Below are 23738 nucleotides of genomic sequence, written 5' to 3'. Positions count from 1 at the left end.
TCGTGCCCCCTTGTCCTATTGCTGAGTGCCTGGGAGAAGAGACCAACCCCCACCTGGCCAGAACTTCCCTTCAGGCAGTTCCAGACAGTGCTGAGGTCACCTCTGAGCCTCCTCTTCTCCAGGCTGAACACCCCCAGCTCCCTCAGCCTCTCCCCACAGCACTTGTGCTCCAGTCCCTTCTCCAGCCTCGTTGCTCTTCTCTTCTCAGTTGGGTTGGAAGAGACTTCTGAGATTACCAAATCCAACCCTTGATCCAACCCCACTGTGATCACCAGCCCAGGGCATGGAGTGCCCTGGGCTGGTGATCACAGTGGGGTTGGATCAAGACATGGTGGATTCTCTGTCCCTGGAGGTGTTTAAGAGGACACTCAGTGCCACATCCAGTCCCTTCTCCAGCCTCGTTGCTCTTCTCTGGCCCCGCTCCAGCCCTTCAATCTCTTGCCTGAACTGAGGGGCCCAGAACTGAACACAACACTCAAGGTGTGGCCTCCCCAAGGCAGAGTCCAGGGGAAGGGTCACTGTCCTGGGCCTGCTGGCCACGCTAGTTTGGATCCAGGCCAGGATCCTGTTGGCCTTCTTGGCCACCTGGGCACATTGTTGGCTCATGTGGAGCTTCCTGTCAATCCAACCCCACAGGTCCCTTCCTGCCTGGCTGCTCTCCAGGAGTTGTGGTTGTTCCTGGTTTGTGCAGCCCTAGGAAGCTTGGATGGGGTGGGATATTCCTGCTCATCCAGTCAAGATGGTCCTGGGGAAGCAAAGACCACGTGCAGCCAAGAGTCACTTCCGTAAACCACAGAATATTCTATTTTTAACTACAGTTATGACTCAAATTCAGCTCCACTGAATATCTCCAAAGTCAAACCCCACTCCAGCCTCGTGGCTTAGGAGAAGAACACGAGGTGGGGAACTGAAAAATAACTCACAAGGTTGTTCTCAACATCTCTCCCTCCTAAACTCCTCACCTCATTTCTCCGTGCTGGAGGCACATGGGGGAGAAACCCAAACAAGAGATGCAGATCAGGCAGAGAAACTTGCAAAAACACCCAATAAGAGGGTTTTTTTAAGGTTCAAGAGCTCAATTTACTAATGCACAGCAAAAAAAAAAAAAGGGCTCAGCAACAGCCAAGTTCACCTTTCTCCAAGAATTTTCACCAAATAGTCTGATGGAAATATTTACAGCAGGTTTGCAAAGCCAAAGACCTAAAACTGGGTTCATCAGCCCCAAAGTCTGTTTTTCCCTGTCAATTTTCACCAAATATTATGTTTATTTCCAGAACGTTTTCAACATCAGAGGCCTAAAAATGGGCTCACTGACCCCAAAGTTCACTTCTCCTCCACTATTTTCACCAAATATGTGGATATTTCCAGCATGTTTTCAACACCAAAGACCAAAAATTCGACTCATCAACCCCAAAGTTCCTTTTCCCTGTCAATTGTCACCAAATATTTTATATAAATATTCGCAGTACGTTTTCAAAACCAAAGGCACAAAAACTGGTTCATCAACCCCAAAGTTCATATTTTGCTGTCAATTTTCACCAAATATTATGTGCTTATTTCCAGCATGTTTTTAACACCAAAAGTTTGCTTTTCCCCATCAGTTTTCACCAAAAACTCTTATAAAAGTAAAAAAACTTCAGCATCATGACCCAATAGTTGTGTGTTTGAAAACTCTTCTTCAAAAGGTAGGGGAGATTTGTCTGATCCAAGGACACTTCTCTGAACACACAGAACAAATAATTCTGCTCACCAAGAGCACAGAGAGGCTTTGCTCTACCTAAACTCAACTTAAATTACCAAGAAATAAACCCAGAAAACCAAGAGCAGCCAGAAAATACCTTTTAAGACACGGCTATAAATGCAAACAAACCCACATGATGGGGACAATGCCAATTTTTAGGTGCCCTGTTTGGGCAGACAATAAAAAAGGAACCACAGATGTACTTGGCATCCTGGAAAATAAAGAATAAACCCAGAAGATATCAAAAAATATGATGGGCCCTTACTATTTTTAATTTTTTTAAATTACCTCTTTATGGCTTGTAAAGGTAAAAAATAAAAGCTTTGAGCCACATTTGGACACAATCAGAGTTAAGAAAACCAGGGCTGGGAATTTTTTTTTGCTAAATCTGTGGGTTTCCTCCTACTCAATTAGTTTCTGTTTGTGAGCAGGATGAAATGGGCTCTTATTCCTATTAAAAATAAGACAAACTACCTTTTAAACTGCAAAATCAGTGGACTGAGTACATTGCTAAGGAAATGAGCAGCAGCTCCTGCCCAGCAGAAAATACAGAATAATTCTGAAAATTCAAGCAGGGATCGAAGGAATAACTCTAAAATAACTCTAAAATCAGCAGCAGAGTTTGGGGGACTGAGAAGAATGAATTCCAGCTATAAATTGAAGTGCAAATCAACATAAGGATTGTTCCTGCACTGCACTCCCACTGCAGGACATCTGGGATCCTGAGGGCACTGAGCTACCCAGCAAAGGGTTTCCTCAACAGGACAGAAGTTCATTTATTTTAAACTATAGAGAAATCTCCCACTGTAAAGCTCATTGCACAGCCTGATTTTATTTTTCATGGAAAAACCTGCCAAATTATCACCCAGTTGCTCAGGTACTGGTGCCATTAGCACAGCCCACAAACAGCACAAGGCCAAGGGAGAGAGGAAGAAAATCAGGACTATGCCACTTCCCTTGAAATTCTCAGAGAATTTCAAGCCACAAACTCCTTCCCAATTTTGGCTACAATTCACTACTGCAGGTCAAGCCCATCTTTATGTCTCTCCCAATTTTTACAGCTCTGGGAAACACCAATTTTGTTGAGTTTGCCCCAAACTTCATGTTTTGGTTAAAACTTTTCCCCCAAGGAGCAGCCAACCAAAGGCTTACTCTGTAATTTCCCTGAGTGCTCCAGAGAACCCCTCGAGAGGGTTGTTTAATTTTCATTTCAGTGATTGCACCAACCCATAAACACATGGAGCCCATCAGCTGGATGGACTGGACCCAGGCCAATATATCCATTATTGCTTTGTTTTCCAGAATCCAGCTGGACTCTCTCCTTCATCGAGAGCCCCAAGCTGTTCAGGTATTGTTATATATTCCTCCTAAAACAATATGTTTGGAAGGAACACCCTTCAAAGAGGCTTCAGTGCCCCACAGAGCAGAAACCAGAACAATAAAGGCACCAGCTGTTATGGGGGGACTACCAGAAATAACCTCCCACCATCTCAAGGCTGATGGGAACCAGCTTTTTCGTCACATTTGTGCCCTTTTCCCTGCAGAGATGGGCACAGCCCTTGGATCTGTGATGGAACCTGGTGGGTCAGTGCACATGGGCAGCTCCAGAGCCTGCAGGGAGCACGAGAACAAGAGTTAATTCCCAAGATTTCTGGCCCTTTGCTCCTGTGTTTACCAAAAGAGTGAGGCACAGGCAGAGCTGCTGCTGCCCCACATCACACCCACTGCCTTCCCTTTCCTTGGGAATGTGGGCAGGGCTGCCTGGGAAAAGGCCTTTCTGTGCAGGAACAAGGGGAGCTGTGTGTGCAGGGGCTGACCCTCAATAACCACCTGAGGCACCTTCACCTTCCATGTTCTGGGGGGTGTTTGAGCTGCCAACACATCCTGACTTCCTTCTCCAGGTCTGAGAAAAACCTTCCAGGGTTGGGAAGAGTCAGAGGGAGCAGAGTTTTTATAAATAGTTAAGAACCATCTGCTGGACCCTTAAATAACTCTCTCAAACAGCCTCAGTGGCCAAGGAGCTCTGCCCAGGCCACCTTCTATCCATCTAATCAACTCCAGGCATGAAAACTGCACCCCTGGGACCAGGGACTGCTCCAGCAGGGAGGGCAGGAGCAGGAGGAGGACACAGGGACTGCTCCAGCAGGGAGGGCAGGAGCAGGAGGAGGACACAGGGACTGCTCCAGCAGGGAGGGCAGGAGCAGGAGGAGGACACAGGGACTGCTCCAGCAGGGAGGGCAGGAGCAGGAGGAGGACACAGGGACTGCTCCAGCAGGGAGGGCAGGAGCAGGAGGAGGACACAGGGACTGCTCCAGCAGGGAGGGCAGGAGCAGGAGGAGGACACAGGGACTGCTCCAGCAGGGAGGGCAGGAGCAGGAGGAGGACACAGGGACTGCTCCAGCAGGGAGAGGAGGACAGGCTGCTCCAGCAGTACTATATGCAAGCTTTTTTGTCATTTTAATTATTGAACAGTGAATAAAATGAGCCTTTCTTTTTTTTTTTTCCACCCCAAGAGCTCCCAGATAAATATGGGATGGGTATGAGGTATGGAACACTAGGAAATAAAGACTTCCTCCTGAATACTCAGGACAAGGCATAAGAAGAGATACACATGAATAAAGAACCCAAAAAGAGGTGGGAAAGACTCTGGAGGGCACAGCTGGCTCAGACCTGTGACTCAGCTACTGCTTTGGAGGCCCAAAGTTTCCACTTGGTTTATTTTTAAAGCCTTGAGTTGTGACTCTCCTGCCCTCTTAAATCCCAGGGAGGGAAAAAGCAGCTCTTGGGAAGAGTAACTGCTTGGTTTGAATGTGTTAGAAAAGGGATGAGATGCTGAACCAGCCCCCAGAGAATTCCAAACACACCCAAACTGCAGCAGGGAGAACTCCTGGAGAGCTCTACAGGCTGAAAGATCCACATTTCACCGGGACTGAAAGGCTGAGAGAAGAAGAAAGTTTTTCATGTGAGAGCAGAACCACTTCCAAGGATCCAAATTCCAGGCAGTGGATGCTCTGGAAAGAAAAATAAGGGCTAAAAGCAGCCTAAGAGCAACTGGCTTGCATCAGTTCAGCAAAACACGGAGCTCTCCATCAAGGGCTCTTTGTAGGAGCAGCCCAAAGCCAAGCCCAGCAAGCCCTTCACAAGGAACTCGATGTTTTCACTCAAAATAGAAGCTGACAGCCCTCCTCTGTTCTTAGGGAAATATTATTTTAACCTAAAGAATGCCATAAAAAGTGGAGCAGATAGCTTGGCATTTTTAAAAGGCTACCTTTAAAAATTCTTTTGCAGTGGGCTAATATTGCAGCACAGGGCACTTTAGTTTGCCTTCTACCACAGCAGCCAGGGAGACAAGACCCAAATCAGAATTCCAGCTTTTCCCCCTGCTCCAAGTGCTGCCATGTGTTCCTTGGAGATGAAAAAGTCTACAGAGGACTGAATGCAAAATCTCCATAAAAAGAAAAGGTCAATGAAAATATTGTTTGGAATGTCACTCACGGACCCCCAGCCTTTGTCCCCTGCAAAGGATATTATATTAAATGTTAAATGGACTTTTAATGGAGGGAATTGTAAAGGGCTTCTTGTTTGGGGGGAAGGGGAACGTGCCCCACGAGCTGCAAGTGTGACAAGCACAGAATGGTATCAATAATCCCATTATAACACCTGATTTGTCAAACTTGTCTCCACGAGTCATTCTCAAACCTACAATAGTGTTCCCAAGGGCTCCTGAAATGGAGCAGATCCCTCTCTGGGGCCTCCAGGGCCACTGATTCTCCATGCTTTGGTGGGAGAATGGCCTCAATAGCTGCAGAGTGCTCCGTTCTCTGCCCCACCAGGGATATCCTGGGGTTGGAAGGGGGAATGCAATCCCAAGGTGGCTCCGGGCAGGTGCTTCCCTCCTGGAGCTGCAGGTTGGGGCCATCCTGCCCCACCAGGCTCAGAGGGCAGAGCTGGGGCAGCACCAGCTGATGGAGGGCAGGGCAGGGATCCTCTTCCCAAAGTGCGGGCAAGGGCAGGGACCCCCTCCCCAAGCACAGGGCAAGGGCAGGGCAGGGACCCCCTCCCAAAACATGGAAGTCTGTCCTGGTGAGATTTAGGACAAACCACCAAGCCCAGGCTGCAGGTATGGCTGAACTCATGGGCATCCACACATGGCACACGGAACAGGAGATTCCTCAGGGATATTGCCAGGAATGAGGAATCTTACAGTGATTACTCATTAACAAAGATTCCTCCTAACCCAGGTTAAAAAACAGCTTTTCCTCTCAGTGAATCAAAAATAATCATTTGGAGAACACCAGCAATTATCCAAAAGAAATATCCTAAATTAAATCCTACAATCCCAGAATAGTTTGGGTTGGGAAGGACCTTAAATCCTATCCAGTGCCACCCCTGCCATGGGCAGGGACACCTCCCACTGTCCCAGGTTGTTCCAGCCTGGCCTTGGACACTCCCAGGGATGGGGTAGCCACAGCTGCTCTGCCCAACCTGTGTCAGGGCCTGCCCACCCTCACAGCCAGGAATTCCTTCCCAATATCCCATCTATCCCTACCCTCTGCCAGTGAGACCCATTCCCTGTGTCCTGTCCCTCCATCCCTCATCCCAAGTCCCTCTCCAGCTCTCCTGGAGCCCCTTCAGGCACTGGAAAAATTAAAAAAAAAAAAAAGGAAAAAAAGAAAAACACAAAAAAAAAGTAAGAAAAACTGTAAAAATAAATAGGGGAAAAATAAAATAAATAGGGGGAAAATAAGTAGCTGTTCCTGCTCCAGGGGTCCCCATCCTCCTCCTCTTACAACAGCAATAGATCCAGGGATTTTCAAGAGTTTAGTCTTGTTTCCACTCTAGGCACAGGGAAATCTTGGATTTTAGCCCCTGGAATTTCAATCCACTGCAAGATTGCTGAAAGGACTATATAGATATATATATTTACACACACATATGTTATATCTGATACAAAACATCCTGTCAGTGTTAGTAAAGGAAATAATTCAGCATTTATTTTGGACTTTAAATGCTGGCAAACCAGTGCATTTGGGCACTGCAGCCCACAAATGTTGGTTAGATCCCCAAAATAAATTCCATGGTATATTTATTTATTAAATATGTGCTTCATATATTAAGTTGGTACACACACATGTTACACAGACACAAAAATTGCTGCAGGGATATTGCAATTCCCTAGAAAATATGCATGTCCACATCCTGATGTCTTGGAATTGGTGGGATTTTCAAGGCTGGGGAGGAAAATGGGTGATATATCTCTGTACATCCCCCTGTCCTCTTGTTCCACCTCTGCCCTGAGCCTCTGCCATCCCTTTAATCTGATTTTAAGGCTCTTCCCAAGCATTGTCCTTCCCACACAGAACCCACACAGGGCACCTGGGCATGGAAGGTGCCCTCCCTTTGCTCTTCTCCACATTTTCACATGGTTGAGGTGTATTAAATTTCTCCCTGACAGCCAACACCGAGTCCTCTCTCTGATCCTGATAAGATAAGTTGGTTCTCCTGAGCACCCACATCTCTCCAGGGCTCATTTCACTTCCAGAGGAGAGGGGAAAAATGCCTAATAATTAATGCCTTTTTCTAAAAACCTGAGCAGAAACCTCTCCATGGGCCTCACTTTCAATGCAGCACCTCAGGGAATGGACTTTCCCACCTATTTTTCTGCACAACCAAACACCTTCGGTTGAGGTTCTGCAGCTCGAAACTCATTAACAGGCAGGGAAATGAGGAGGTTATTTGCCAGTTCCAAGGGGTTGGTTGTCTGGGATCACCTTTTACTCCAATCAATGACAAGGAAGGTCATCTGTGTGTTCCCAGCACCCCCCTGGGCTCCTCAATTAAAGTATAAAATAATAATATGGACAGATATGTAATTATGATCCCTAAAATCCCCCCATTTCCCCTGTTCCCACTCTGGGTCAGGCAGAGTTTGGGAGGCAGCAGCAAAGACACACCTTTAATGAGCTGTTCTTTCACCCAACCAAGGAGTCTCAGCCTGATTTCAGCTTATTAATCACGGGGAACAGCTCATAACAACAACCTCAAATTGCAATTTAAATGCTATTACCAGGCATTCAGTAAGTGGGAAAGGAGAACTCTCTGCTGGAAATATTGAGGGGAGCCCTTAATTGCATATTAAATAATGCAGCACTCAAAATACAGGGGAAAGAGCAGAGTCCAGAGCCCAAGTGGTCAGGAAAAGTTCAGAACTGCAGGTCCAGGGAGATTTCTCCCACTTATTCCAGCCTAGGAAAGCCAGCAAAGAACCTTCGGGAGACAAACAATAAGCAAAGAACTTGGATGGCCACAGGTATAACAAGGTGGAAACACTCAGGGAAAAACTCCTTGGCAAAATAAGATGCAGGGAAATTTAAATACAGGTCCTGGAATTCCTCACATCCATTCCCAGCACTTCCCATGGAATAGGGGATGTTCTGACACTGACCTGGGCTGGCACCTGTCTTTGGACAGGCTCTCCTGCTCCAAACAAAAGCAATCTGCGTGTTTGGAACTTGGCACCCACAGGCAGGGATATATAACCACACCAATATACCATTTTTTTTCAACAAAACCTTCAGTTCTGGGAAACTTCCTTTCCCTGTCCACCCTTCCCACTTCTTTCACCTTGCCAAAACCCAAGAATATTCCAAATTCCTCCAGGAATTTGGAGAGAACCTGTGAAAAGGTTTAGAAACCTTGCTCCAGAAATCACAAGAGTTTCTCAGTCCCTTTGGAGCTGCTTTTAAAGCAATATCCCACTACTGAGGAATGGCACTGCCCACTGCCCTTGGGCACTGCCCCTCTGCCCCAGGATGGGCAGTTTTATTGGCACCTCCACAACAGAAGCGCTTTGAGAGGCCCTGGAGGAGCCGCCCCACATTGTGCTGGAGCTGCTGGGCACTCCAAGGGGTGATGCCACAAGCCCCCAGTGATGCCACAAACCCCCATTGATGCCCACCCCACTCAGAGCTGCTGGGCACTCCAAGGGGTGATGCCACAAGCCCCCATTGATGTCACAAACCCCCATTGATGCCCACCCCACTCAGAGCTGCTGGGCACTCCAAGGGGTGATGCCACAAACCCCCACTGATGCCCAGCCCACTCAGAGCTGCTGGGCACTCCAAGAGGTGATGCCACAAGCCCACTCAGAGTTGCTGGGCACTCCAAGGGGTGACGCCACAAGCACATTCACAGTTGCTGGGCTCTCCAAGGGGTGACACCACAAGCCCCCACTGATGCCACAAGCCCACTCAGAGCTGCTGGGCACTCCAAGGCAGTGATGCCACAAGCCCCCATTGATGCCCACCCCACTCAGAGCTGCTGGGCACTCCAAGGCAGTGATGCCACAAGCCCCCATTGATGCCCACCCCACTCAGAGCTGCTGGGCACTCCAAGGCAGTGATGCCACAAGCCCCCATTGATGCCCACCCCACTCAGAGCTGCTGGGCACTCCAAGGGGTGATGCCACAAGCCCCCATTGATGCCCAGCCCATTCAGAGCTCCCCAAGGTGCAGCTGCAGTGCTCAGAGCTGGGGGGGGCAGCCCAAGGGCCTCAAAGCCTCCCTTGTTAAGCCTCAGCCTCCCAAAGCTGAGAACAACATTATTTCCCCAACCCATCCCAGGCATTCCCTCAATGCAGGGACTGTTGTGCCTCTGCAGGGAGAAAAGACATTCCCAGGGGCTTGCTGAGAAATGTGTTAAGAACTGATTTTAAATCCTCTGCTTCGGTACAGAAATCACCACATGGGTATTTCTGAGCCCAGTTTCAGGAGGCACATATTGATCCTGCCATGGAAAAATCCCTGTATTTCATCCAATCCAGTTCTCCCCTGCTGTTGGAATCCATCAATCCCAGTGTAAACTTACACCCAGGAAAAACTGGAGCTGCAACAACTCACCCAATCTCATCAGGGAGTGGACTGAACTGAGCACAAATTTAATTTGATTTACAAAATGTTTTCAGCCCAGTTTGGGGCAGAAAACCCAGCCCCAAAACCTGCCCATGGCAGACACTGCAATGCTCTTTGCTGCAACAAATCTGACCCCAGAGCACCTTTGCCCCCTGGATTTTGGGGGGGATGCAGCTCCAAAGGGGATGTCCCAGGTTGTGTTCCCACATGTCCCTTCTGCCCAACCCCAACTGCACCACCAGGCACATCTCCCCTTGTCTTTGCTGGAGATTGAGCTCCCCGAGCTCAGATTTGATTCCACCTTTAATCTATTCTAACCTAAATTAATGTCTTTTTAATCTCAAGCTCCAAGAGCCTTTCCTGTAAATTAAACAGCCTGCTGCCCCTTATTAGATGCTTTTTAATTTTGGAAGCAGGGAGGAAAAAAACCCATCAATCCTCCCTCCTTTCTCCCCAGCAAATCAACATTCCTTGCACTCCCTCCCGAGCAGGAGGCCAAGTGTGCTTTTCTTGCAGCTGAATGGGAAGCTGCTCCTGCAGAGGATGGGAATGTGCATTTATTTTGGACCTTGATGCCAGAACACGTTTCCTCTCCCTCCCTCTCACTGACCTGGTTTTACTTCTTGCTCAGGTTTCACACTGAATTCTCAGCAAACCTCCCCAAGAGCTGATTGACTTTGTAACAACTGGGGAAAAAAATGTTAAAAATGTTTTCTGGGCACAAGAACTTGGAGTTAAAACATCCCTGAAAACACAGAAAGGGTCCAAGTCCTGGACAGAGCAAACCAATTGAGAACTTCAATATTTTCATAGTGAGCAACTTATGGAAAAGATTAACTACCATACTGTGGAAATTTGCTGATGAACAAATTATCCCAACAGAACAACATCACAAGCATTAAAATAATTCCAGAACCTACCTGGGCATATTCCTTCTCAATTGCAGCTCTTTTCTGGCTGAAGGCTCTGAAAGAGGAGGAAAACAAATCCATTAATACACAAATCAACACACCACAAATTCAATTTCCTAATTTCTCTAAGCTACATTAGAAACTCCCAGGCTTAAGGCTATGCCAGGAGCAAAAGGAAAATCTAATTCTATTTAAATTAGTTACACAATAATTGTGGTGGCACATCAATTAAAAAAATGCTCAGGAACATCCTCTCACAAGGAGCTCTGGATGGCTCTTCCTACTCCATCTCCCCCACATTCTGGGGGGGGGGTGGTCTGGGCTGAGTCTACCCAGTGGGATGTAAAAAAAAAAGTCTAAAAGCATCATGATTGTTTCAAATTCTTCCCAAAAGATCCAAGAATGAAACTTCCTAAATCCCCCAGTATAGCTCAGAGGCCACCCAGAGCTGTGACTGACACAGAAACACCTCAATAGGAATAATAAATGCTTTTAAATTCAACTATTTTGTGAAGCATTCCAACTATTCCATCTGATATTATAAAATAGTTTCTTTTAGGATCTTCAGTTTAGGAAACACTTGGAAACCAAAATATCCCTCTAAAAGAACTTGCTTTTCTATCAGAATGATAAAGAGCTGCACAAGGAACTACAAGGAACAAACAAAATGTCTCATTGAGAAGGTGGAAAAAAAGCTGCTCTTTGGAACCTCCATCTGGGAATCCTCTTTTCCAGCTCTCAGCTAAATGCAGTTGAAGACACAGAATCAGAGGGGAATTTTCAGGATATTCCTTTACACCACACCTGGAGTGGAATGTGAATCTCACCTGAGGTTCCCCCCCCCCCCATCAAACCAAATTCCACTTAAACCAATGGCAGAACAGCTGGAGCCTGAGACAGTTCTAAAACCTTCTCAAATAAAAGTTTTACACCAGGGAACTAAACCAAGAACATCCAACCAGCCCAAGGATCACATTTACTCCCCAAAATGAGTGAAATCTGGGACTTGGACTGACCACAGGCTGAGGGTTGGGAGACAGGGAAACCTCAGGGAGCAGAAGGCAAAGTGCCCTGGCTGGCACTGCCACTGTGCCAGTGCCAACCTCACCAGTGCTGAACTTTCACTGCCACTGCCAACTCCCACCCCAGAGTTCAGCCACTGCCCTGCACTGAAATGGCCAAATCCACTTAACAGATGAAATATTGAGGAATCCTTTCCTATTTTCAGTGTAAATCAGCAGAACAATGTGTGCAAAATGAGACTGCCACAAGTTTTCCTACAGAGTAACAGGAGAAAAGGAAGGGCTCAACTAGGGCAGGGATGTCTTGGGCTGGCCCATCCTTCATGAAAAATCAATGTATGAACATTAAAATGTACATCAGGGCTTTGGAAACAACGTTGTGTTTGCCAAGACTGTACCAGATGAAAAGTCACTCCTTGCACTGTCAAAAGAGTTAAAAATCCTGCAAATGAGAGGGGGCCCGAGTTGCTGGGTGAGAACTGAGCTGTGCAGAGACACAAACACCCCCCATGGCCAGGGCTCTGCAGGAAAGCAGGGGCTGGATGTGCAGCAGGGAATCTGTTCCCATTCAATGCTGAGCAGCTGGACAGGGACCAAGCAGGGGTTGAGCCCCACCTGGAACAGCATCGTGGCAATGGTGCCAACCTGGCAAACTGGCACAACTGCCCCACCAGGAGCACTGCAATTCATTCCTCTGCTTGGGAACATTCAGGTAAGTTGTTTGGAAGTTTTAATGAGATTTTAAAATCCTTCCAAGTGTCCATAACCACCTAAAGCTCCAGAAAAAGGACAAATCAGTGCGTGGAACCTCCAGAAAGGGTGGACTGAAGGAACAAACCCTTTTGCTGCCCTTGCCCTGAGAGACCCCAAGTTCTGTCTCACCAGGGCACGGAGCAACCACAGGAAAATCACATGCCCAGCCTGGCAAAGCCTGGATTGCCCAGTTCAGCAACCCCAGGGCAGCAGAACTGAGGCTTCCAGTGCCCCTGAGTGAGCAAAGGAGAGGGCAGAATCAGCTCCACACACTGCAAGGGGATGGTGACCCCAAAAAGCTTCTTAGTCATCCTTTTAATGCAGCTGCTCCAACCAAAACCCTCCTTCTCCCTTGGCTTCACCAACCAAAACCCTCCTTCTCCCTTGGCTTCACCAACCAAAACCCTCCTTCTCCCTTGGCTTCACCAACCAAAACCCTCCTTCTCCCTTGGCTTCACCAACCAAAACCCTCCTTCTCCCTTGGCTTCACCAACCAAAACCCTCCTTCTCCCTTGGCTTCACCAACCAAAACCCTCCTTCTCCCTTGGCTTCACCAACCAAAACCCTCCTTCTCCCTTGGCTTCACCAACCAAAACCCTCCTTCTCCCTTGGCTTCACCAACCAAAACCCTCCTTCTCCCTTGGCTTCACCAACCAAAACCTCATTTTCTTTTTGCTTCAGAACCAAATCCTCATTTTCCCTTGGCTTTCTGACAGCAAGTGAAACCCATACCAGGTGATGCACACGGAGGGAGGAGACCCACAAAGCCCCAATACAAGGAGAAAGGAATTGAAAAAAACCTAAAAAGTGAAGGAATAAACCATTTTCCATTCTTTCAATATCACGAGTTGCTCAGGCAGTTTCCAAACTCAGTTACAAATGAATTCACTCCCTCAAAAACTCCTGAGTAAAGCAGAGAACACTTTGCTACTGGTTTGGAGTGACTAAACCCAGCACCACTCCAGAGGGGGAATCAGGGAATTTGGAAACAGCCAAATATTTCCAGCTTCCCAGAAAGCAGCTCAAGGAGAATTCCCGACACTTACAGCACATGCCAGTGGAAAATGATGACTTTAGAACTTGTGCACTCGGAGCACAAACGTTCAGTGTGAAATCATGTCCTGACTAATAATACCACCCTGCTTTTCTTCTGGTGAAAGGACACACTCACTCCAAAATTTTCCATTAGAAGGATGAAAACAGCTCTCTTCTAACAAAAACAGAGTAAAATAAAACAGAAATAAAAAGGGGAGCAAGCCCAGGAAGCTGCAAAGCCACTGTGATGCATCAAGGGGAGATCACACAGCTGGTTTGGCTCCTTTTGTCCCAGTGCCAGAAATCCCTCCTGAACCATCTCCCAGGGCAGACATGCAAGAACACAGCCTGAGTTCCCCCCAAAACATCCCAGTTACCTCTGAGACCAAACCAGACACTCCTACAGGAGCCTGAGTTCCCCCCAAAATTCCCAATCCACCTCTGAGACCAAACCAGACACTCCTACAGGAGCCTGAGCCCCCCAAAAATCCCAATCTACAGCTGAAACCAAACCAGACACGCCCCCACAGGAGCCTGACCCCAAAAAAATCTCAGTCTACCTCTGAGACCAAACCAGACCCACTCCTGCAGGTAGGAGTTAAAACACAGCCTTAAACACCAATTCCTGCCCCCCAGACTGGCAGACCTCAGATGCCTTGCCCAGGGATGAGATGGATTTATTTATTGGCAGAGAAGGAAACAGATCCGGGAGCAGGAGCAACAACCTGCCAGGAGCAACACACAGTTCAAATATTTATGGCCAGGGTGGCATTGAAAGTGCCAGCCTGGGCTGCTGCTCAAGGCTGGAGTGTCCCCGGGCAGGGCTTGGCATCTGCCCCTGCTGACCCTGTCCAGGCTGTGCCAGCCCTGCCTCCTGCATGAGCCCCAAATTATCACCCCTGTACCCACCAGGAGCCCCCAACCACCATCCAGGTCCCTGCTGAGCTCATGGATGCAGCAGGGACCTCTGAGGGAGACAAATCCAACTCTCCAGAGGGTGATTGGAGGCACCAGGATTCCATGTCATCTCCTTTCGTTTTCCTGGTGCTTTTATTAAGTGAGTGTTGGGTTTAGCAGGTGTTACAAGACACTATTTCTGAGCAGTGACAACAGGGAATGGTACAAACTGAGGCTGGAAAATCTCAGCTTGTTGTGGTAAAAGCTGGGTTGGTTTTTGGGGAGTTTTGAATAAGTTATGAATAAAAAGAGCACCTTGAAACTGCAGAAATACCCCAAACCCAACCAGTGTGGATGGATGGGTGGGTGGATGTTCAAGTTCCAATCCTTCAGCCTCGTGGCTTTGCAGCTCAGAGCTGTTCAGGTGGGACAGAGAAGTGTCCTGGGGAGGGGATGGCACGACCAGGGGAGCACAAACATGATCCAGTCATAAATCCTGGTATTATCTCAGTCCTTTAAGAGGCCAGAATTCCCTCTGTAAGGCCACTTAACCCACTCCCTTTGCCCTCCTCCCCAGCAATTCCAGCTGGGAATTGCAGCCAATTTTCCACCCCCTTATCAGTTCTGTGTGCCCAGCGTGGCCACGAGGGTGCCCAGGGACACCGTGCCAAAGGTGACACACACACAGCATGTGCTGTGCCCTCCCTGCCCACATTCCCTGCAGGCAACCCAGCCCAGTTCACCTTTGGAAGCCCAAATCACCCTCTTAACCCTTCAAGAAATGCCTTATTGGAAAGGAAGCCTTGAAAATGGTCTCCAGGAGGTCTTGCTGTGGAACCTTCCCAGGAATCAGGGGAAGCTGAGCCACCTCCTTCCAGGGGTCTTGGAAAATGGGTATGGACTTTGCCTTTCTGCAGCCATCAGGAAGCTCCCCTGGGTGCCATGAGATGCCTGAGCCATCCCACTGCACCTCTGGAGTCCGAGCAAGCTCAAACTCTGCAGCTCCAGCTGCACTTCCAGCCCCATTTGATGCCAGCTCAGCGCAGGTCTGGCTGGGACAGAGTTTATGTCCTGCACAGGGGCTGGGGCTGTGCCTGGGATTTGTGCTGAGAACACAAAGTTCAGAGCAGAGATAACTCCAGGCTGTTTTCCTTATTGCTGAGCCCTGTTTGCACAGCCCAGAGCCTCCTCTGCCCCTCACACCATGGCTTGGCAGGTCCTTAAAGGTCACCCTGTGCCACCCCTGCCCCTCCACGGCATCACACCATGGCTTGGCAGGTCCTTAAAGGTCACCCAGTGCCTCCCCTGCCATGGGCAGGGACACCTCCCACTGTCCCAGGTTGCTCCAAGTCTTTGGGCACTTCCAGGGCAGCCACAGCTTCCCTGGACAACCAGTTGCCACCAGTGAGAGTGCCCAAGGAACTGGGAGGGGGCCCAGTGAGTGCCCTGCAGGACTGAGCTGATGGATAGGGATAAACCACTGAATTCAAACAGCCTTTGGAATTCCAGCTGCCATTGCAAAGTAAGAAGAGGAACCCTGAAATACTTGGGAGGAGGGAGGGGGGACCAAAACATTTTCCCCCTTGCAGGAAAAGAGGATTTCTTAAGGAATGCCAAGGTTCTTGGCTGGTTTAATCCTGTACCTTTAGCTGGATGCCCTTCCCACCTTCCCCAGCATCATGAAAAATGCACCCCAGAGGATCAACAGAGCCTGGAACAAGAGCTCTATTTTCAGTGTGAGGACAGGTGAGTCACCAACAAAGGCACAGGTACCTGGGGCAACAGAAATCACCCCCTGGCTCTGCTCAGGGCAGGGCTGGGCAGGAACTGCTGAGCTGAGGGAACAGGGCAGCAGCTCCATCCCTGATGAGGGGCTCCAGGAACACCCCACTGCATTAATATTCCCTCCCTGTGCCCAGCACAAAGACAACATACCTGGGGCAGTAATTAAGCCACAGCAATTACTCAGCATGACAAGGCCCTCAAACACTGCCTGTCCCAGGCTCCTCTGCGGGGCTTGCTGGGGACTCCACAGAATTACCACAACTGGGACATTTGCAAAGAGATGCAGAAAATTCTGAGGGTCTGAAGGGTAAATTATCTTCCAGAAAAACATGGATTTCTCCAGGTATTTTTACACAGGCTGCAGAGGCCAGAGCAGCAGCCAGGTTGTTAAAATTCAGAATGGGATTCACAGAATCCCAGAATGGTTTAGGATGGGAGGGACCTTAAGGATTATCCAGTGCCATCCCTGCCATGGGCAGGGACACTTCCCTCTAGTCCAGGTTACTCCAAGCCCTGTCCAACCTGGCTTGGGACACTTCCAGGGATGGGGCAGCCACAGCTTCTCTGGGAAATCCATTCCAGGGACTCCCCACTCTCCCAGGGCAGAACTTCCTCCTAAAACCTACTCCTTTTTGTTCAAATCCATTCCCCCTTGTCACAAAGTACCCCCAGCTTCAGATTCCCAGGGTTTTGGAGGTTGGGGAGTTCACATCCTCACCCACCAGACTGGCTTTCCCTTTTCCAAGCAGAATTCCTCCCAGCACAGAAAAGACTGACCAGAACAGAGCAAGAGAACCATTTATTTCCCTTCCTGGAGCATCTAAAAAACCCCCACCAGCTTTGTGATTGCACACAATTATCTGCAGAGAACTGGAAAGCTCTCCATGGCTTTTCAGGCTTCCATGGAGTTCAGACATGGCAAGAGCAGGGAAAAAGGAAAAGCATCACAAGGACTGACCTGCCTTTCCCTCACCACCCAGAACAGGGCTGGGCCACTCCCAAGTGACACCTACTGCAAAACAGGACTTTCCAAACAGTGGGAGTGGGTTAAGTGGCCTTACAGAGGCAATTCTGGCCTCTTGAAGGACTGAGATAATACCAGGATTTATGACTGGATCATGTTTGTGCTCCCCTGGTCGTGCCATCCCCTCCCCAGGACACTTCCCTGTCCCCTGAGCCACATGAACAGCTCTGAGCTGCAAAGCCACGAGGCTGAAGGATTGGAACTTGAACATCCACCCACCCATCCATCCAAACTGGTTGGTTTGGGGGTATTTCTGCAGTTTCAAGGTGCTCCTTTTATTCATAACTTATTCAAAACTCCCCAAAAACCAACCCAGCTTTTATCACAACAAGCTGGATAATCCAACCTTGGTTTGTACCATCACATCCCCCATTGTCACTGCTCAGAAATAAAGTGTCCTTCAACACCTGCTAAACCCAACACTCACTCAATAAAAGCACCAGGAAAATGAAAGGAGATGACATGGAATCCTGGTGCCTCCAGTCACCCTCTGGAGAGTTGGATTTGACTCAAATACCCCCAAATTTCAGTCAGTGCTGACTCTCCAAGACTTGACCTGCTCTTGTAAAAAGGTGACTGAAGAAACGAAGAAGTTGGAAGCAAGGAGAAAGTCACTTCCAGTTCACTAAAGACCAAAGTCCCCACTGCCACAGAACACTTCAAATTCCTTTTCAGACACTCTAAGAAAAAAAAATCCACCAGAGGTCACATTACAGCAAATCACAGCCCTTCCATTTGGGTTTAAAAATAACCACCTCTCTTTTGTTCAAAGTTTGACACCACCTGAATGAAGTGATCTCTTCCTAGAAAGGGACTCCTTTCCATGCACACTTATCTGCCAGGTTTATATTATTCCTTAGAGATAACCAGCTCCCAGGCTATTTATCAAGGAGCAGAACTTCCATCTCAGTTGGAGTAGCATCAGCACTATTTGTATTTATTGCCTTTCCTGCTGAAGACTTTGTGCCACCCATTGAGCAAACTCCACACTGAATTACCATGTGGTGCATCAGGCAGCCCTGCCCCAACACAGCCCTGCTGCCTCCACCCTCCTCCCCACTCCAACCTGCCACCTCAGCCATTAAATCCCCAGCCCTGCCCTCCAGCACAGAGACGATGGGTGGAATTTCCCCCCAGGTCTCACAGAAATGTGTTCATCCACATCAGAGCAGCATCTTGGCTCTTCTTTCCAGTCCTAAGCACATCAGTTTAGGTGAAGATTTCCCCTGCAGAGACTGGGGTTGGGGGGGGAATAAAAATGTTGAGTATTGAACTCCTTCCCCTGTCCCCTCCTCTGCCTTGGGAAATGTCTGGTGCTCCTGTGCCCACATCACCCCATTTTTCTCCTCCTCATGGAACTGATATTATGGTGGGACTCAATGACCTTGGAGGTCTTTTCCAACCTAAACAAGTCCCTGATTTTATCACACTGGCCTTCAGCAGCCAAGCAAAGGTTCCACACTCCTCCTTTCCTACCCACCTTTGTCCAGGGTCCTTCAGCTTCTTGCCCAGCCTTGCCCAAATCCCTGACTATCCCCCACAACAAGATGCTTTGCTCCTGAGCTTTCTGCAAGTCTTCCTCAGGAACACTAAGCTAAAACCATCAACCCAAGCCTATTCCAAGCATATTCCCCCTTCCTGGCTTGCTTCCCAGCTGCACAAAGCTGAGCTGTGCTCTCCTGGCAGGGATTCTCCAGGTGCTGGAGTCAATCTGTGGTCACAGCAGCCCCAGCACCACCAGTCAGGGCAGGATTCCCAAAATCCAGTTCCCGGCCCTCCTCCCACGGCAAGTACGGACAATGTGGAGCTCTGACCCCACAAACATCTGAGGCAGCACCAGCAGGGCCTCAGGGCCAGGACTTTGAACAAGAGCACACCAAGACCAGGCTGCTGTGAAAGCACCAACCCAGCAGAGCAAACTCCAAACCAGCCTGAACTTCACCCACAATGGAGCTCCCTGATCCAGCACGACAAGCCAGGGACATTTCCTGCTCCAGGATCAGCCTGAGGTTTGTCTGATCTTGCGTGAAGGACATCTTTACAACTCCTGAAGCACAAATCTTTGGAACATCGAGAATGTGCTGGCTGAGCGAAGGAATTCAGTCCTCCTTCCTGCAGGGCACTGCCAAGTCATCCCTCACCTCAGTGAAACTCTCCAGTTCTCTGGGAAGGACAAAAGGAATAAAAGTGGACTTTTTTTAAACTTGACTTTAACATCCATACTCTGTGCTATCTCCTCTTTAGTCTCACTCTTTAAACAGCCATGTCTTCTTCATGAAGTGCTACAGAAAGGGAGGCACTGGCAGTTCAAACATCCTGGAACACACCAGAGCTCTTCTCTCCTCCATAAATTCCTCACACGACACATCTCGCTGCTGTCACAGCTTTCCCTGAGCAAACAAGAGCTCCACTATCCCTTTCCAGCCCAGCAGTTGGGTCAGTTCTTCCAGGGTGTTCCACTCCCCACCTCCATCCACTCCAGGATCTTTGTGCTGCAATTAAAAGCTTGTTCTTCCCCCAACCGAACTGATCCTCTCTGCCAGCTCTGCTCCCTCCTGTCCCCTGGAATGTTTGCTCTCTGCAGCTCCTCTGCTGCTCCTCCAAGATAAACTGAACTGAGGGAACATTCCCCCGAATGTAAACACGAGTATAAAAGCTGAAATACTTGAACCAACATGCAGAATGCAGTGATTTCAATCAGCACCAGCAAACCCCGTCCCTATCAGAGAATCCAAGCTGGGCAGGATGTGTTGGTGAGGATTCAGCCCCCAGTGTTTTACTCCACTCTGCACACACCATTTTCAGGCCCTGCATCACCCTCCTGCCACCCCCTCAAGCAATTTCAGGCACTGCTGGTCTAAAGCCACTCCAAGGTGTGTAATGCCCCATTTCCATGCAGAGAAATGGGATCCTGCTTGGAAACACAAACCCCACCCTAAGCTGGAACTGTTTAACTTCACAGAGACCCCAGTTCAGGTCAGAAAACACCCTGAGGATCAGCATGTCCTGCTAGTTAAAAAGTTAAATGTTACAAGTGTCCCTTCCTAAAATGCCCATTTCTGTCTTCAAGAGTGTTGTTCACTCACAGGAGTTTCACTGATGAAAATCCACAACTTGTGTGCCAAAGTCACCACTTTGAGCAGGACATTTACAGGTCAGGCACAACTGGGAGGGGCCAGGGAGGTCATTTTAGGTGCTCTTTATAACCCACATCTTGGTACCATCCCTAACACAAGCTTTTAAAACACACTCAGCAAAGTTACCTAACCAAAAATACAAACACACATGCAAAATAATACAAGTGACAGGACAAACCCCCAAACAAACTGGGCTTGAACCAGGAGAGAGTTGGGATTTTCATCAGCACAAGCTCCAGTCTGAGAGAAGCTTCCCCTTTTCCTGAGCTATCAAATCTGACAAAGCAATTTCCTCCCAGGTTTACTTTTGAGCTGAGACTTTACCCATCATTTTGAATGTTCTAATCCAATTTATCAACGACAAATTTCACAGCAAACCACAAAATAATCTTTGCCTGCAAAGTGACCCCCTGGCAGTGCAGGGAGAAAAAAATTCCAGCCAACATTCAGGAGCGAGCAGTGCAGTGCCCATAAATCACATTACTGTACAGTTTGGGATTAGGATGAGTTGCCACTGGCAACAGAGCCAAAAAAAATCAATTCAGTCACTATATATAGAGAATTCTTGTAACCTCAAACGCAGCCAGTGCTTTCAGCAATTTGTCTCAGAGAAGTATTAGCAGGGGCAGCCTGTGAGCAGAGCAACACGACAGCCAGACACAAACCAAGGCTAAAACAAAGGGCTTGTGCCTTCAGTGGCAGAAAACAAGAGCACAAAAAGGCAGAGCCAGAAAGCTGCTGGGCTGGGAACATTCACTCACCCCTGGCAAAATAAAAGCGTGGCCCCCTCACAGCATTAACAACAAATATGAAGATTGGTCTCAGAGCTTAAATGTATTTAAAATGCTCGCTAATGAGGGCTGGTTTTAGATGGGAAACTAAGCAAACATCAGGGGAGATACAATTTAGAGCAACACAAAGGTCCTTTGCCACAGCTCACCCAGCCCTGATTCATCACATCCAAGGTATTTCCTTTTTGCAAGAAGAAAGAGGATGTTATAGCTGGGATGGCTCTACCAGGAGCTCTGAGAAAACAGGAACAGCAGGAGTTTCTTTGATCCCCACGTGCTGTTTAACAGCCAGGCACGTTCCATCATCCACTGCTCGTTTCATCCCCGAGCTGCCAAATGTTGTGTAGCAGCAACAACCACCTTGGAGTCCCTGCTTTGCTCAGCTGTCACATTTTAGGCATCTTGACAATGCCACCCAGGTGCATCCCAAGGACTCCTCTGCTGCCTTTCCCTCTGGTTCTGACACGGGCACTTCATGTGGAAATGATGCCCTTCTCAAGGGTTCATTGTCGACTCCTGCATTTTAATGTGCTCGACAGGTATCAATAATCACTATATAATGGGGTTTGTCCTCAAAGCACAACCTTACAGGAATACATGGGAGGTGGGTTTTAAGTTGGTAAAATGGAACAGCTCACTGGAAATACGTGGCTGCATTTCTAAAATCTGTGTGAGCACAGAACCACAGCATCAGTGAGGCTGGAAAAGACTTGGGGAGCATCAAGTCCACCTGCCCAGAACCACCTGGACACAGAGGATAATCCTCCCCAGGGAGAGCACAGCCCAGGGGCTTCACTGGGCACTGAGAACCAGTTTGGAAATCCAACTAAACTGGAAAGCCATCAGTGAAAGCAGGACTTTTGGGGCAGCAGGAGCAGCCTGGTTTGCCTGAGTGAAAAGCCCCAGGAAAACCAGGACAGGGTTGTTAATACAGATTAATCACAGAATCATGGAATGGTTTGGATTAGGAGGGAACTTAAATTATTCCACCCTCTGCCATGGGCAGGGACATCTCCCACTATCCCAGGTTGCTCCAACCTGCCCTTGGACACTCCCAAGGATGGGGCAGCCACAGCTTCTCTGGGCACCGTCCCAGCCAGGAATTCCTTCCCAATATCGCACCTATCTCTGGTAGTGGGAAGCCATTCCCCCTTGTCCTGTCCCTCCAGGCTCTTTTAAATAGACCCTCTCTCTTTCTTCTCTGACTCCCTTCAGGTTCTGGAGGGCCACAGTCAGCTCACCCTGGAGCTTCTCTCCTCCACGCTGGTCCCATCCCAGATTTCCCCCCCGGGGCTGGTCCCATCCCATTCTCTCTCAGATTCCCGCTCCCATCCCACTCTTTCCCAGCCTTTCCTGGGCAGCACAGCCCTCTGCAGGGAAGGCCAAAGGCATTCCAAACATCCACCAAGAGAGCCCAGCCCTCCTCCAGCAGAGCAGGAACCAACCTGCTAAATTTAGAAAGGGCAAATTAGAAACCCAAATTACAACAGAGGAACTACAGCAGAGCCCCCCAGTTGCTCCTGGGCGGGGGCTGGAGCCCCCCATGGCTGGGGGCCAGATCCCCCCCATGGCTGGGAGGACCTGGGCTGGGTTACAACGGGACAGCAGCACTCCCCATGGGAAGGACTTGGCATTCCAAGCAAGCAGAGAACATCAAAGCTCCCCCTGGAAAGGCAAACCAGCTTTTTGGGGAAGATCAAAGCTCCCCAGGCTGCAGAATCTTCTCCTGGGGTGGTGAGGACACTTCCCAAACTCCAGCACAAAGGCCACAGTCACTCCTGCCCCAGCAGACCTTGGCTGCAGGACAGCCCAGGACACAGGCCAAGTGTCCCCAGGAAATCAGGAATAACAACATCCCCATAGCTGATTCCAGGGAGAAGGAACACCCCTTTCTTCCCACTTGGGGTTTGTGAGGATGAAAAGGAAGGGAGAAGCCTCTCAGCACAAGGAGAGGGAGAGCAAGGGAAGAATGAGCAGAAGGACAAAGTAAAGGACATTTCATCAGGCTCCAGCAACACTCCAGAGGATGCTCAGAGACTCTTTATGCACAAATACTGCTGCTTTTAAACAGTATTTCTCAAGTATCTAATGCCCAAAAAGCTACAAAACCAACAAAGAGAGGATTCAATCCTTCTGCCATTAGGGATCAAATCCAGTCACTTTTCCCAGGCACATGAAACACCAACTTTAACCATTTTTTTGATAATTAAATCAAAATTCTGCACACTTCCAAGGGGAGGCTCCTGCAATCACAGAGACTCTGTGATATTATTCACCTCCTCAGCAGAAAAGCTTCAAACCAGAGCACAGGCCCTTCTTTGTTTCCCACACAATGGCAATTAAGCACAATCCACTTGCACATCAATGAATACAAAAGCAGATGAAGGATTTTGGAGTTTGGGAGGGGGGGTTTAACCTCTCTGAACACAATGCACATCACTCAAGCTATGCGTGTATTCAGCAGGATCCGAAGTTTGCAGGCAGATGCTGCAAACCTTCCCATCACATCAAGGGCTTCCACACCTTCCACACAGCAAGAACAGGGGGGAAAATCAGATTCCCAAATAAATCTGCCTCTGTTTGTGGTGATTGGAAAGGCCCAACACCTCCCAGCTCACCATACTTGAGGGCTTTTCATTGATGGCTGAGACACAACAGCATTTTCCTGCACTGGGGGCTCCAGCAGAGCTGGGGATGCTCTTTGGACAGGGGTTGGAGGGACAGGACAAGGG

At 48.7% G+C, this 23738-nt stretch overlaps 1 protein-coding gene across 3 annotated transcripts in view; it reads right to left on the bottom strand.

The window, feature by feature from the left end:
* The window catches only part of FCHSD2 (FCH and double SH3 domains 2), a 95142-nt gene that overhangs the window by 58164 nt on the left and 13240 nt on the right, over positions 1 to 23738 (bottom strand). For all 3 annotated transcript variants that reach the window (XM_071564839.1, XM_071564849.1, XM_071564858.1), the window contains exon 3: positions 10572 to 10617. In XM_071564839.1, coding sequence (XP_071420940.1) covers positions 10572 to 10617 — 46 coding nt within the window. The remainder of the gene's footprint in view (positions 1 to 10571; positions 10618 to 23738) is intronic.

The sequence above is a fragment of the Pithys albifrons genome, chromosome 1 (assembly GCF_047495875.1).
Source record: "Pithys albifrons albifrons isolate INPA30051 chromosome 1, PitAlb_v1, whole genome shotgun sequence".
NCBI lineage: Eukaryota > Metazoa > Chordata > Aves > Passeriformes > Thamnophilidae > Pithys > Pithys albifrons.
The sequence above is the reverse complement of the archived record's forward strand: the minus strand, read 5'-3'. Positions and strand labels throughout refer to the sequence as shown.